The following is a 13,160-nucleotide window of genomic DNA, read 5'->3' as shown; positions in this document are numbered from 1 at the left end:
TGAATTTCTCACCATGACATTGCTATCTAAACCCTGGGATCTGTGGATTTGCTGATCTTTACCTCATCTTAGTGCCCAAATAAAAACCCATGTATCTTGTATTCTTATGCATTCATTTTTATACCGGTGGGCTCAAGGCATTCCAGGGGAGGAAAAACCGTCATAGAATGACTTAGTTTCATTCGATTGATCTTTTAGTGATACTGTGTCGAGATCACTTTTATGACAATCCCTTACTCATGAGAAGATAGTGCAAAGATGGAACAGGTACCCTTTAAAGATTAAGAATGACTTTAAAACATTAGGAAGGCTAGTGAATCCTGTTAGACCCCTCCAAGAGTACCATGTGATTTGAGTCCTATCGAGAATAGGTGCTGCATTTCCTTGCATGCAACTTGGAAATTATTATTTTCAATTCAAATCATTAGACGCTGCTTAACTCGCAAATTAGTATATTAAGTGGGTTTTATCGACTCGAAGAGTCTATTAGAAACTTGATCTACAACATCCTTTGGCATCATCTCATGTTAGTTGAGCTTTTTGTAACTCATCAATTACCCTTTATATTTTTATTGCTAATGGTACTTCATCTAATTGACGTAGCATGAAATAATGCATTTTTGTTTCCAACGCACCTCCCTAACACCCACAAATCTACTTATGAGAGTGTCAAAGTTGCTATCTTCCTAATTGCCTTGATCCTTAATCATAATTAGGGTAGGGTACTTAGCAGTCTAGAGTTTGTGGGTTCTTTCTTGCTTTACCTTGCAATCTAGTAATTTATGTTATATCATGTAAAGAGAGTGCATAGTGTAAACCATGCAGTCTGGAGTTTGTGGGTTCTTTCTTGCTTTACCTTGCAATCTAGTAATTTATGTTATATCATGTAAAGAGAGTGCATAGAGTAAACCATCTTCATATTTGCTGCATGAAAATGTAGCATTTGCTACTCTTTGAACACACATACAAATGACACTTCAAAAAATAATTCATATAGATAGCAATTCTGAAGGCATGTCTTGGGACACAAAGTATCCAAGCACAAAACTAGCGCTAAAGTGCTCAAGTCCTCACAATATTCAAAAAAGGTGCACCTTTCTAATCTATTATCCAACTTGGCCAAGGCTTGTGAAACATATCCAACCAAAAGTACTGAACCATGCAATTAAAGATTGCTATGCATTAATGTTGGAAACTTTTATGAGTCCACAATTGGTTTGCTTTTGTATGTCATTTTCTCCCACCACCAATGCAACACGGAACGACAAAGAAAGCTTCTTGGTTGTCTCAATGATAGTGCATGTACATCTTTGAAACATATTGATCAGTACTGACTAAAAAGGTTCACACAATGTAGAATCGTGCATCTTGTCTACCACAGAGCACCGTGAACCACCCTACATAGTTATGCATGATAGGATAGTGCACCATAGTTAACACGAACTAAAAGTAGGGGTGACTCCAATGATGCTAATGAGCTCACCTTTTCTAGCTCTCATTAGGCAAAAAGGAAAAAAAAAAAGGCACTTAACATTGGCAAATTTTTAAAATTTATGAGAATTGCCTACAAGTGTGGCCTTTCTTTGAGTTCACAAATAGCAATGGTTAAAAGTTTAAACTAGTTTACACGTTCTTAAGTAACTCCACCATTTCAACTTGGTAGACACCAATAGTAGATCACATCACATTATTTCAAGAAATGGAGGAATTATTAATTATTCCTTTGAATTAGTAATGGCAAGGCTCAAAGGCATGTCACTAATGGATTGCAATTCTATTCGAAACATTGAGAGTGGGGAATGATGTTATGTATATAATTGTTGCCTTGTATATGCATGTACATGAACATATGCATGTAGATAGGAAGGTGGATAGATAAGAGAGTTTCGTGGGTACATATGCATGTTCGACTTCAAGCATGAAGTTCCACCTACATAAACCCACATCAACATGAACATATGCATGTATACCCACATTGAGAGTGGGGAATGATGTTATGTATATAATTGTTGCCTTGTATATGCATGTACATGAACATATGCATGTAGATAGGAAGGTGGATAGATAAGAGAGTTTCGTGGGTACATATGCATGTTCAACTTCAAGCATGAAGTTCCACCTACATAAACCCACATCAACATAGGAGCATGGGAGGGTCAACTTTTTTTAAGGGATTTTCAAGAAGCTACAAGGACACTTCTATTGGAGCTAGGAGGTCAATAAGATTTTTACCTTTCACAAGAAAGATTTTTTATACTTTGTCCATCTTTTGGTTGCCATGTGCGCACATTCAATTATTTTAAAGTAGCCATGATTGAAGATGGCATTCTCAAATCTTGAAAAGTTGACCTAAGGCATAACTATTAAGGTAACTAAGAATCGTGTACTTCCTACCTTGATTGGCCAATTTTTGAGTACTCCCACAAGTCTAATCATTGAACCATCAACTATAATCAAAGCGCATGCTCACCCTTTTTGCAATATAAATAATCAATGACTACCAAAAAATCTAGCACATCAAATCAAATTCCACATCAATTGGAGCACGAATGGGTAAAACTTTGTTAAGGAACTACAAGCAAATCATAGTCCATAAAGCTACAAGGTCAATAAGGCTTTTGACCTTAGTAAGTTGTAGGAAGTTTTATAATTTTTATCCATTTCTTGATTGGCACATGTACACTACAGTTATTTTAAGGTGGTGGTGATTTAACTATTTTAAGGTCGCCATAATTAAAGATTGCATTCTTGACTACTTTTGATTGTATAAATCTAGGGCAATGTAGCTAACATTACAAGTTTCTATTTGTGCAACTTACCATGCTTGCAACATTCAATTTCAATAATTAATGCAAGTCACACAACCATAGCATTCTTGTTCTTGTGCAAGTGTATTCAAACTACAAATCATGATGACTCACAATAGACCTACAAAAGTAGCTACAATTAACATTCGATGAGATCACACATTTAAGAGAATAGATTTGTACTTTTCCCCTTTAATGCCAACACAAACCAAGCTTTTTAGACTTATTAATTTCAATGTTATATCCATTGATTATACAAGACCAGGCAATCTTCTACCAAGCAACAAGACCAAAACCTTGCCATTTTCGTGCAAGCATATTAACCTACAATTCATGATTGACAATGTTTTTACTATGGTAACACGTGGGCCTTCTTGTTCTTGCAGAGTATGCAACAGCACCAAAATCTAGAAAGACTAAAACCAAAGGTAGTAAACCATCTCTAATCTCTAAAAGACCCAACAACATCTTGTTGCAAGATCTCTAATGGAGATGAAGGGCCACTACACTCCAACCTTCCACAACAAAGTGGCAAAACTTTTAGATAACCCATTGTAGTTTTGTTTAAATAATTACAACAATGCCATCTTGAGCTGGGTACTAGATACAGTACTAGAGCTTGATTAGTTTCAAATTGTTTCATGATAAAGAAAATGCTATACACTTTGCTCAAGGCTTCTGCTGCATCAATGGGAGTTGTATGGCAAAAGGGCATTTAATCTTTATCAACATGGGAATGAGTGCTAGATATCGTGCTGGGACAGAAATCTCAGTTTACCATCAGTGAGAGTTGTATGGCAAAAGGGCATTTAATCTTATCAACATGGGAATAAGTGCTAGAGATCGAGCTGGGACAGAAATCTCAGTCTACATAGGACACAGAGGCAAATATGTCCTGGAACTCCTATTCTCTCCTTTCGCCCCTAATTAAAAGGGTAATTTAGGGGTTTTCACCCTTTAACAATCCTAAAATCCCACAAGAGCAGGCCACCATCATCCATGTTTCCCTTTCCTTCATAAAAAACTTTACCCTCTTCATACAAACTAGGGCTGATGTATCAACAGTCAAGAATGATTTCAAGAGCCTCGAAACCTTGCAGTTCTATACAGTGAGGATATACCACAAACAATCCGTATTTATATCATGCTCAAGTTCTGGAACGCCAATGTCATTTAACTAGGAAACTTCATGAAACAAGAAAAGGAAAGAGGACGACCCTCATTCATAACAGATATAATCACCGAAGGTCACTAACATTATCACCTCACATTTGAGTATGCACATTTGGCAAAAGACATGCTGAGCTGATTACGTGGGCGCACACCTATGGGAACTGATATCATACATGAGTGAGTTGGGCGACTTCATGATGAGGTCATGCACCAGAGTTGTGCACCGTGTGGAAACTAAAATGCGCTAGAGACACTAGCTCCTTTGCAGTGTGTTTGGGCAAACAAATTCAGAGAGAGAAACATAGTGACTTCATTCATAACATTTTTGGGAATGGTATCCTGCCCTTCATGAAAGTTGTCACATCGAATGTATCTCTGACACAGCAACCATTTGAAGGGCAAGTGCCAAAATACATCATAGTAAAGTGAGTGATATATAACATCTCATTAAGTTTCTCAACTGCCAGCCTTAAATCTGGCTGGTAAAGGCAGCAAAGTTGCCAATCAAGGATTGTTGTGTACACTGCAAAGGGCAACAGATATTAGTCCTCCTCAAAGTGCACATCCAGATGAGGGGCACTGCTTCCTCACTTCATTTGTAAGACAAAGTAATGTGAGCTTATCACTTACCAAGCCAGAGCAGTTGGACAGTAACCATTCTTGGTACAAAGCCATAACTACACCAGTCAAAGAAGCTGCTGCCAATCAGAGCAACAAACAAAGTAGAGAAAGCTAAGAAACATGTTTTATCTCAATTTCCAGGGTCACTAGTGATTGCACCTATGTTTAAAAATCTGCCACATATTTACCCCTTTCCCAGCTTCACCAGCACCAGTTGTAGCATGTACTTCAAGCCTCTCTATACTGTCTTGTTTTAGGGGAGAGAAGCCAGTATAATCTGCAGAATTTTTAGAGTTACCGAAGATTCTGGAAAGCAAACTGTACTCCACAAAACTCTGAGTGAAATGATGTGAAGTGACCAAGACATCTACCAAATTTGCTGGCTTCCTGGTCTCTGTAATTGTTTTCTTGTCCACCATGTCCTGAATTACTAATTGAGTTATGGGCTTCCGAAGACAAAGCAAGACTGCTGAAACCATTCATTGCACCCGACTTGCTTGCACTTGCACTCTTTTCTCGCTCCCTATCAAGAACTGACATTGAGCCTTCGCTGGCTGACAAAGGCAAGCTTGTTTTTGACCTAGATGTGTACATGGTGGACCAAGACCTACCACTTGAACCGGCAAGTGTCATAATTGCATCAGCCTGCCCTGACAGAATCAGATTTAAAAAACAGATTATTGGTTTGTCTCAAATGTGAGACCATAACCTCCCCTGCAGCAAGACAGCTCTGAAGCAAATCATGCCTCCCAAGTTTTAAATTATTGAATCCAGAATCTGACAACATAATGCACCTTGTCCGAGGGTACATCATCAAAGACATGGGCTTGTCCTCCATAAAATATCGTGAGTTGCCGGCTTGCCCTTGCTGCAGTCAGCTGACTGAAACACCAAGATTTGCCACATTCAGTTGTGTAAAAGTAACAGTACAATATTTAAGAACATAAGTGAGTTGAGAAACATGGTAACCTCGGCACAAACGTTGAGTCTGAGCCAGCAGTTTGACACAATGATTTTGAACGGGTTAAGGGAGGGTTTGGACAAGCTACTCCCTTCATGTGATTCGAAGAACTGTTGTTAAGAAGATTTGCAACACTGGAACCTTTCAGCCCTGTTCTTGAGCCCTCATCAGCAGGAGGTAATGGTGGCATTGAGGCTTTTTCCCTTAACATACTTGCAGCTACTTTCTCTGTGTTTACACCTGAGTGACCTAACTGACTAGTTCTATTTGTGCCAGGTAACCCTGTACTGGGAGCAATTCTAGAACTGTCCCATTTTCTTGGGATGATCGTAGGCAGATCTCCCTTCACCACAGTTGAAGGATGAACATTTGCACCCTTAGCTGACATACGAGGAGGCTGCATAACTAGTAAATCATCCACAGCCATGTTCAAGTGTCTGTTCTTCCTGTCATCCTGCCTCTCAAGCCGAGAAACCTTCAGGCACAATTAAAAGAAATGTTTCAAAAATCAGCAATTAGAATAATGCTTCCAAGCAATTGGAATGCAACCCTGAACTTTTGACAGCCCGTTCAAATAAACATCATGAAGAAACAACAAAAAGACGTACAGCAAACATCAATAAAATTCAGGTGATACCTTGAGCAGGCGAGAACTGTCTAGTGTCTCAATTTCCATCTGGGCACGCTCTTGCAAATATTCCCTACTGTTTGTAATATCCCTTCTCTTACCCTGTCTGTTGTCGTCAGCAGACTTGTTAAATGTGCTCTTACTTCCTAAATCCTGAGCGCTTGCTGCTTTGGACCATGAAACATGGTCTACATTTATACAAAAAAGGTTTCAGTTACCCACTCAATGCATGTGCACGCAATGCATTTTGTTTTTGAGATGCACTTTATTACAAATGGATAGTGCACATGCTGATCAAACGTATGGAGTTTGAGGTGCAAAACTGGTATTTAAAATTGAAATACACAGCATGTTTTCTCAAATTACATCCTACTGCATGCAGACAGATCCTACATTTGCAACGGGCTTCAGATATAAACCTGATGAAGCCTCAAACCGGCCACTGTTCATAGAGGAAGCCCTTGTAGATCCTTCATCCCCTTCTGTCTCTTTGACAACCCTTGATTCATTCCTCGTTCCTTTGAAAACTTCTGAGCAATGTCTCCCCTGTTTAGTATCCTCTCTAGTACCGATGATACCAAGAAAATCATGAAACACGAGCTGCTCTTCCCCAGCCATGAAAAGTGTCATGACTGGGAGCTAGCACACCATGCAATGGCATTTAGCATGTTTTCTCTCGTGCTACAAACTTCAAGAATGAACCTGCCAAATGCAGCACTTGCAAGTTGGTTCTAACCATTCACTCACTCAAAGAGAAGACTCAAATGATATAACCATTGAAAAAAGATGATTGGGTGGTAACAACTAGTTTCAGCAACACTTACTTAAATAAATGCAGCTCACTCAACAAATCAGATAGGCATGCTGAACAAAATGTCATGATGAACCAGAAACTCATGCCAAAGAATGTCATCATGAACAAGTATGACATTGGCTTTCATAAAAACTTTAAAGCCAAACCAGTACTAGTTGCTCAATACCACAATAACAGATTGGATAGACATTCTAAAGAATCCCTTCACAAACAATAAGCAGGAGGCTATGAGAAATCTTACAGCAGACTAGCCTGCAGTGGTGACAACATTCGAAACCTAAACAAGCCTTAGCAAATAGCAGTCACTCAAGAGAACCATATGGGCTGTTCTCGTAAACAATCTGTTGACCTTGTACAAAGGTGCAACAGATCATTTGAAGACCCGAACCATTGCAAGTAATAATCCAGAAGCTAAGAAATGGCACTCTCTCACAAACACATTGACATAAAAACATTATCAAAAAACCTTACAAGGAACTATACTGCGGCAGTCAATGAACATGACACAGCTGATTACATGTTTGATCAAATATTATCAGAAAACCTTATGAGGAACTATACTGCAGCAGTCAATGAAGATGACCCAGCTGTTTATACGTATGATTGAGAAAAACAAGCACTGCCTGTGCTATGAGTATCTATACAGGTGCAACAAATAGCCTCTAGCCTTTCTAAGCACATCAGTCAGTTCCAGTAACGACTAATATCAGCAGTTTATACGTATGATTGAGAAAAACAAGCACTGCCTGTGCTATGAGTATCTATACAGGTGCAACAATTAGCCTCTAGCCTTTCTAAAGAATCCCTTCACAAACAATAAGCAGGAGGCTATGAGAAATCTTACAGCAGTACTAGTTGCTCAATACCACAATAACAGATTGGATAGGCATTCTAAAGAATCCCTTCACAAACAATAAGCAGGAGGCTATGAGAAATCTTACAGCAGACTAGCCTGCAGTGGTGACAACATTCGAAACCTAAACAAGCCTTAGCAAATAGCAGTCACTCAAGAGAACCATATGGGCTGTTCTCGTAAACAATCTGTTGACCTTGTAAAAAGGTGCAACAGATCATTTGAAGACCCGAACCATTGCAAGTAATAATCCAGAAGCTAAGAAATGGCACTCTCTCACAAACACATTGACATAAAAACATTATCAAAAAACCTTACAAGGAACTATACTGCGGCAGTCAATGAACATGACACAGCTGATTACATGTTTGATCAAATATTATCAGAAAACCTTATGAGGAACTATACTGCAGCAGTCAATGAAGATGACCCAGCTGTTTATACGTATGATTGAGAAAAACAAGCACTGCCTGTGCTATGAGTATCTATACAGGTGCAACAAATAGCCTCTAGCCTTTCTAAGCACATCAGCCAGTTCCAGTCACGACTAATATCAGCAGTTTATACGTATGATTGAGAAAAACAAGCACTGCCTGTGCTATGAGTATCTATACAGGTGCAACAATTAGCCTCTAGCCTTTCTAAGCACATCAGTCAGTTCCAGTAACAACTAATATTAGCATGCCAGTACACCTAAATGGCAACATAATTTGGTCTAGTCCTAGCATGTAATTGAAGCAAGTAATGAATTCATACAAACTAAACACTATTGGCTGAGTGTGAGCAGTAATGAAGAAAAGAAAGGCTCAAAATTAAGCACAAACCTTGATGAAACTTTACAGAAGTCCATTCTACAGCTATTAAGTGTGTTATATCTTTTAAAATAACACAATACTGGTTACTAAAGGTAGATTAGAACGTTGAGTATGGTCATTGTAAGTTACACCTTACATGATTACCCTAATGCAAAGGAGTAATCAGAAACATGTTTTTCTTTAGAAAATGCTCAAATGCATAAGATGGATGGGACACTGTGACAAGCACATTAACGAATATCATATGAACAGAAGCATCTCTCTCTCTCTCTCTCTCTCTCTCTCTCTCTCTCTCTCTCTCTCTCTCTCTCTCTCTCTCTCTCTCTCTCTCTCTCACAGCACACACACACATGCACACACGTGCTCTCTAAAGAATCTACATCAAACCGTGCACCCACACAAACACACACACACACACACACACACTCTCTCTCTCTCTCTCTCTCTCTCTCTCTCTCTCTCTCTCTCTCATATCACTAGGGATAGAGCAAGCTACCTACCAACCTCTCCCTCCCTCCCCCCCCCATGCTGTCTCCACGAGCACATGCACGTGCACAGGTCACCCTGTGCCAAGAGTCCTCATCACAGATAGAATCAGCTACAAACGTTCTTCCCAACACACTAAGAAAGTGAATGCGCACATGCCCTCCCCCTCCTCCCTCCCTCCCTCCCTCCCTCCCTCCCCCCCCCCCCTCTCTCTCTCTCTCTCTCTCTCTCTCTCTCTCTCTCTCTCTCTCTCATATCACTAGGGATAGAGCAAGCTACCTACCAACCTCTCCCTCCCTCCCCCCCCATGCTGTCTCCACGAGCACATGCACGTGCACAGGTCGCCCTGTGCCAAGAGTCCTCATCACAGATAGAGTCAGCTACAAACGTTCTTCCCAACACTCTAAGCAGGAGACATGACTAAGCCACTGCGTTAAAGCCGTCCTGAAGATTATAGGATACCTTATACTAAATATGGCCTACGATGTCATGACATCCTAAGGGGGTGATGACATTGTGGCACTACACTCTTTTTGGAAGAAGCAAGATGTACATTTTTACTTGGAAAAGGCCAGTAAAAATGGCAAGATTTCGTTGGATAGAGTTTGAGTCGGAAGAAAGAAAAGCATATACTCAGAGGCTTGGATTCTAACCTTCAGCTTGGAGACAATCTTGCCCCCTCGCATTGAAAAGGGACTTGCCCACAGTTTGGTCGTACTTGTGAAAAGGGTGCAGGCTGTACGTGTGAATACTCTACCAAAGAAACAGTTAAAAATGGACACTTTGATTGTACTTGTGAAAGGGAGCAGAATGTGCTTGTGTTACGCTCAAAAGCAAAATTGAATACAAATACGCTTGCAATTGAACAATACACTCGCATTTTAAAACCACATTTCTGGACAGGCTCGTGGCAGCAGCCTAAGTTTCAAGAAATGCTTGAGACATACAGCAAGACTAACTCAGACTTACTTGCCAATATTTTGATGAACTGCAGGGAATAAGATTAAGAGAGACCGACTTGGCGCCGAAAAGTAGGTTTTCAAGGGAAATCCTGGAAAACTCGTGGCAAATTCAGGAGTGGAGCCCCACAGAACACTAGTCACCGAAGAACACTGGCAGTTTACAGAATTCGAGACACCAATCAGTAAACAAAACATGCAGAATGCTCACTAGGCAGGCCAATGAGTAGCACTTGAGAAGCTACCTTGCTTACTGCGTTTTAGCCTGTGTCTCTCCTGGTATATTCGCTTCCCTTCGATTACCAAGGCATAAACCCTCAGTTTCAATGTCTATTGATCGACTTATGAAACAGACACCAGCTTCACTGAAGCTCAACACCTCGTTCTGTGATCAGGGCAGTGCTGATCTGTAGTGATGAAATGCAACCTTCGGAAATGCGCACTCGGCACCGAGACTTTGCAACTCTCCTCACCAAGGCTTTGCGCAACTCTTGGCCTCTGTTGCGAGTCTGTGCTTCAAGAACCGTACATGTCAAGCCCCGGCAATTGCACTCTTGAAAAGCTCTCTGACGTTCAGCTGGCCATACACAAGCTTTCCCGTTTTGCAATTTACAGCTTTGAAGCATCAAACTGCTTTCATAAAGATACAGCCTTGGAGCATCGTACTGCCTTCATGAAGAAGATACAGCTTCGAAGCACCAAAATGCTTTGATGAAGAGCCTCTAGCCAATCGTTCACACAATCGCTTGTGCTTCATGACACGATCGAAGCGCCTCCCTTATCTGGGAGCATGGAAACAGGATCCGCGTTTGCCGCATGACAATTCTTTTCAAAAGCCTTAAGAAAGTCAAGACTACTTCATACAATAGCGTGGCGTGATGATGAGGAACAGCAATGGCCGCAAGCTCGGCGGTAGTGCGGGTCACGACCCGAGGTGTCTTGAGGCCTGCAGATAAAAAAGATTGCAAAGAGAGAGAATCTGAGAAAGAGAGAGAGTCCCGGCCGTGGAGAGTCCACGATCTGCCTGAATAAATGCGATTTGCGAGGGGCCGGCCGGAGGGGAAGATGGCTCTGCAGCAGCAGCGGCAGCAGCGATGGAGCAGGATCGTCGGGGAAAGCGAAACCCTAGGGTAAGCCAGCTCACGGCTGTGTACAATCCATAGCCAACGGGAAGAAGAAAAGGACACGTACACACACAAGCCTGAAGCCCCTCTCTCTCTCTCTCTCTCTCGAGTCTCTCTCTCTCTCAGAAGGCAGAATCTCTCAAGGACAGGATTGATGGCACAAGGCGAAATTTTGCCCAATTTTCCTAATTCTATATTTTCTTTCCTCATCATGACTGTCAATGTTGTGTTGCACCTGCCTTGTTTCGTAAGAGAGGGGCCACACGCGGACACACCCCACATTATCTAAATCTAACCCCACACAGTCATCCCATGTCATAAGTCGCCAACACTTCCAACCAAGGTCAATCGTTTTGGCCAAAACCATTATCCCATGTTATGACTGTGAAGTTGAATCATCCTCTAGTTTGGATGGCTTTTGCCAGCTCAAGGTCCATTGGTTACTTCTTTGGGTATACTACGAACGTTATCTCTCACAACCTTAAGTTTAAACAGATCGGGATGAGCATGAAACTAGCTAGATTTGATGATGTTGTCATTGTTCGAAAGGGTAAGTTAGAAGGAAAATGGTACGATTAGACTGTATCCCTGAGAACCTGGGCGCTAGCACTGATAAAGGTTGACATGAAAGCATGCTAAGATGTATGCCCAATCCAAATTGGCTTTTCTCAAGGATTCTCCCTTCGATTTGTTAGACCATGTGAACCCCCCGCCGGCCCGCCCCCTGTCAGTTTCTACAAGGCTATGTTCTCGCTTGAGGTTATACCATGAATTCTTTTCCCTTCCTATAAGATGATATGTCATTTTTACTCGAATCTATAATCTAGATTTTTCACTATGTTGAAATCCCCCATTAGAATAATCAAGCACTTAATAAATTTTAGAGAATCCCATATCTTTACTATTTTAACCATTTCACAATTGGGTCAATTGAAATTAATGCAAATTCTTCATCGTCTTTAAAGATAACAACAACCCATTGATTCTTGGGATCAATAATAGACCGAATGCACCATTTTTACAAAATGCTTATGAATACCAAACCCGATGCCCTAGCTTCCAGTTTTGTGATTGGTGGTGTGGCATGCATAATCAATTGATATACCTTTAAGATGCTTTATTAGAGTAGGTCTTGTTGCTTTCACTTCCTAAAAGCACAAATAGCTAGGGACCATAGCATTTGGACAGAGCTAATTCTTTATAGTCTTAGCTTGGGCAAGATTAGGCAAACCCTTGGTATTGTATAAGGTGATCCTTAGGTTTTTAATCATTAATTCTTCTTGATGATTTTGCCCTTGGCCCTAGACCCTTTACTTTGTGACAATGGTGACACTCCACCTACTTTTGAGTATTTGTGCTTAGAGATGAAAATGTTATCATTGTTGGAAGGGGATTTGCCGTTATTTTGTTTTTTGGAGGCAAAGATTCTTCCTCTCCTTGAGTCATCACAGCTTCTTTGTTTGGGGGGGAGGGGGTGACAGTTTGGTCATATTCATTATATTCTCTTTCTAAATCTAAGTTCAAATTTTAGACTCTTGATGAATTGAGAGTTGTGCACAAACTCATCATCATCATTTGACGAGAGGTTGACAAGGTTTGGGGGTAAGACAAGATCTTCTTCTTGTACTTTCTTCTTCCCTTTATCATTATTGTCATATCCCTTTATCCTTATTGAGGCATACATACCTTATTATTATTGACCATTTAAGAACCCACCAATTTCCTATTTTAAATGTCATAAGCGAGGGGACTATATTAAAGATTGCCCAAAGATGAAGCCCCCTAAGCCTCCCAAGGAATCACAACCTGTGGTCCCCAACAAAGAGTTCCAAATAGTTAACAATCATAGAACTAAGAACCCCAAGACCACAAACATAAAAAACAACAAAAACAAAAACATCAACAAATTCCCCCCTCCT

At 40.6% G+C, this 13,160-nt stretch overlaps 1 protein-coding gene across 6 annotated transcripts; it reads right to left on the bottom strand.

Annotated features, from left to right (window-relative positions):
• Positions 1-4,276: 4,276 nt before the first annotated feature.
• On the bottom strand, positions 4,277-11,407 carry LOC148011906 (uncharacterized). 6 transcript variants are annotated; one of them, XR_015689285.1, is made up of 10 exons: positions 10,363-11,406; positions 10,128-10,270; positions 6,610-6,892; positions 6,200-6,378; positions 5,571-6,037; positions 5,396-5,483; positions 4,973-5,246; positions 4,790-4,878; positions 4,611-4,678; positions 4,277-4,503 (listed from the first exon to the last, which is right to left on the bottom strand). XR_015689285.1 is itself a non-coding variant. In XM_087670047.1 (9 exons), the coding sequence occupies exons 3-9, from the start codon at positions 6,818-6,820 to the stop codon at positions 4,667-4,669; spliced, it is 1,320 nt and encodes a 439-aa protein (XP_087526173.1). In that variant the 5' UTR covers positions 6,821-6,892; positions 10,128-10,270; positions 10,363-11,406; the 3' UTR covers positions 4,277-4,666. The 6 variants fall into 6 exon arrangements, 4 of the variants coding, with proteins under 4 accessions (XP_087526173.1, XP_087526174.1, XP_087526171.1 ...); XR_015689286.1 differs by having other exon boundaries at positions 4,611-4,675; XM_087670047.1 differs by having other exon boundaries at positions 4,277-4,678.
• Positions 11,408-13,160: the final 1,753 nt, after the last annotated feature.

Source organism: Lygodium microphyllum, chromosome 28 (assembly GCF_053477565.2).
Source record: "Lygodium microphyllum isolate KBCC chromosome 28, Lygodium_microphyllum_v1.1.10, whole genome shotgun sequence".
In the NCBI taxonomy this organism is placed as follows: Eukaryota; Viridiplantae; Streptophyta; class Polypodiopsida; order Schizaeales; family Lygodiaceae; genus Lygodium; species Lygodium microphyllum.
This window is presented reverse-complemented; position numbering and strand designations above follow the sequence as displayed.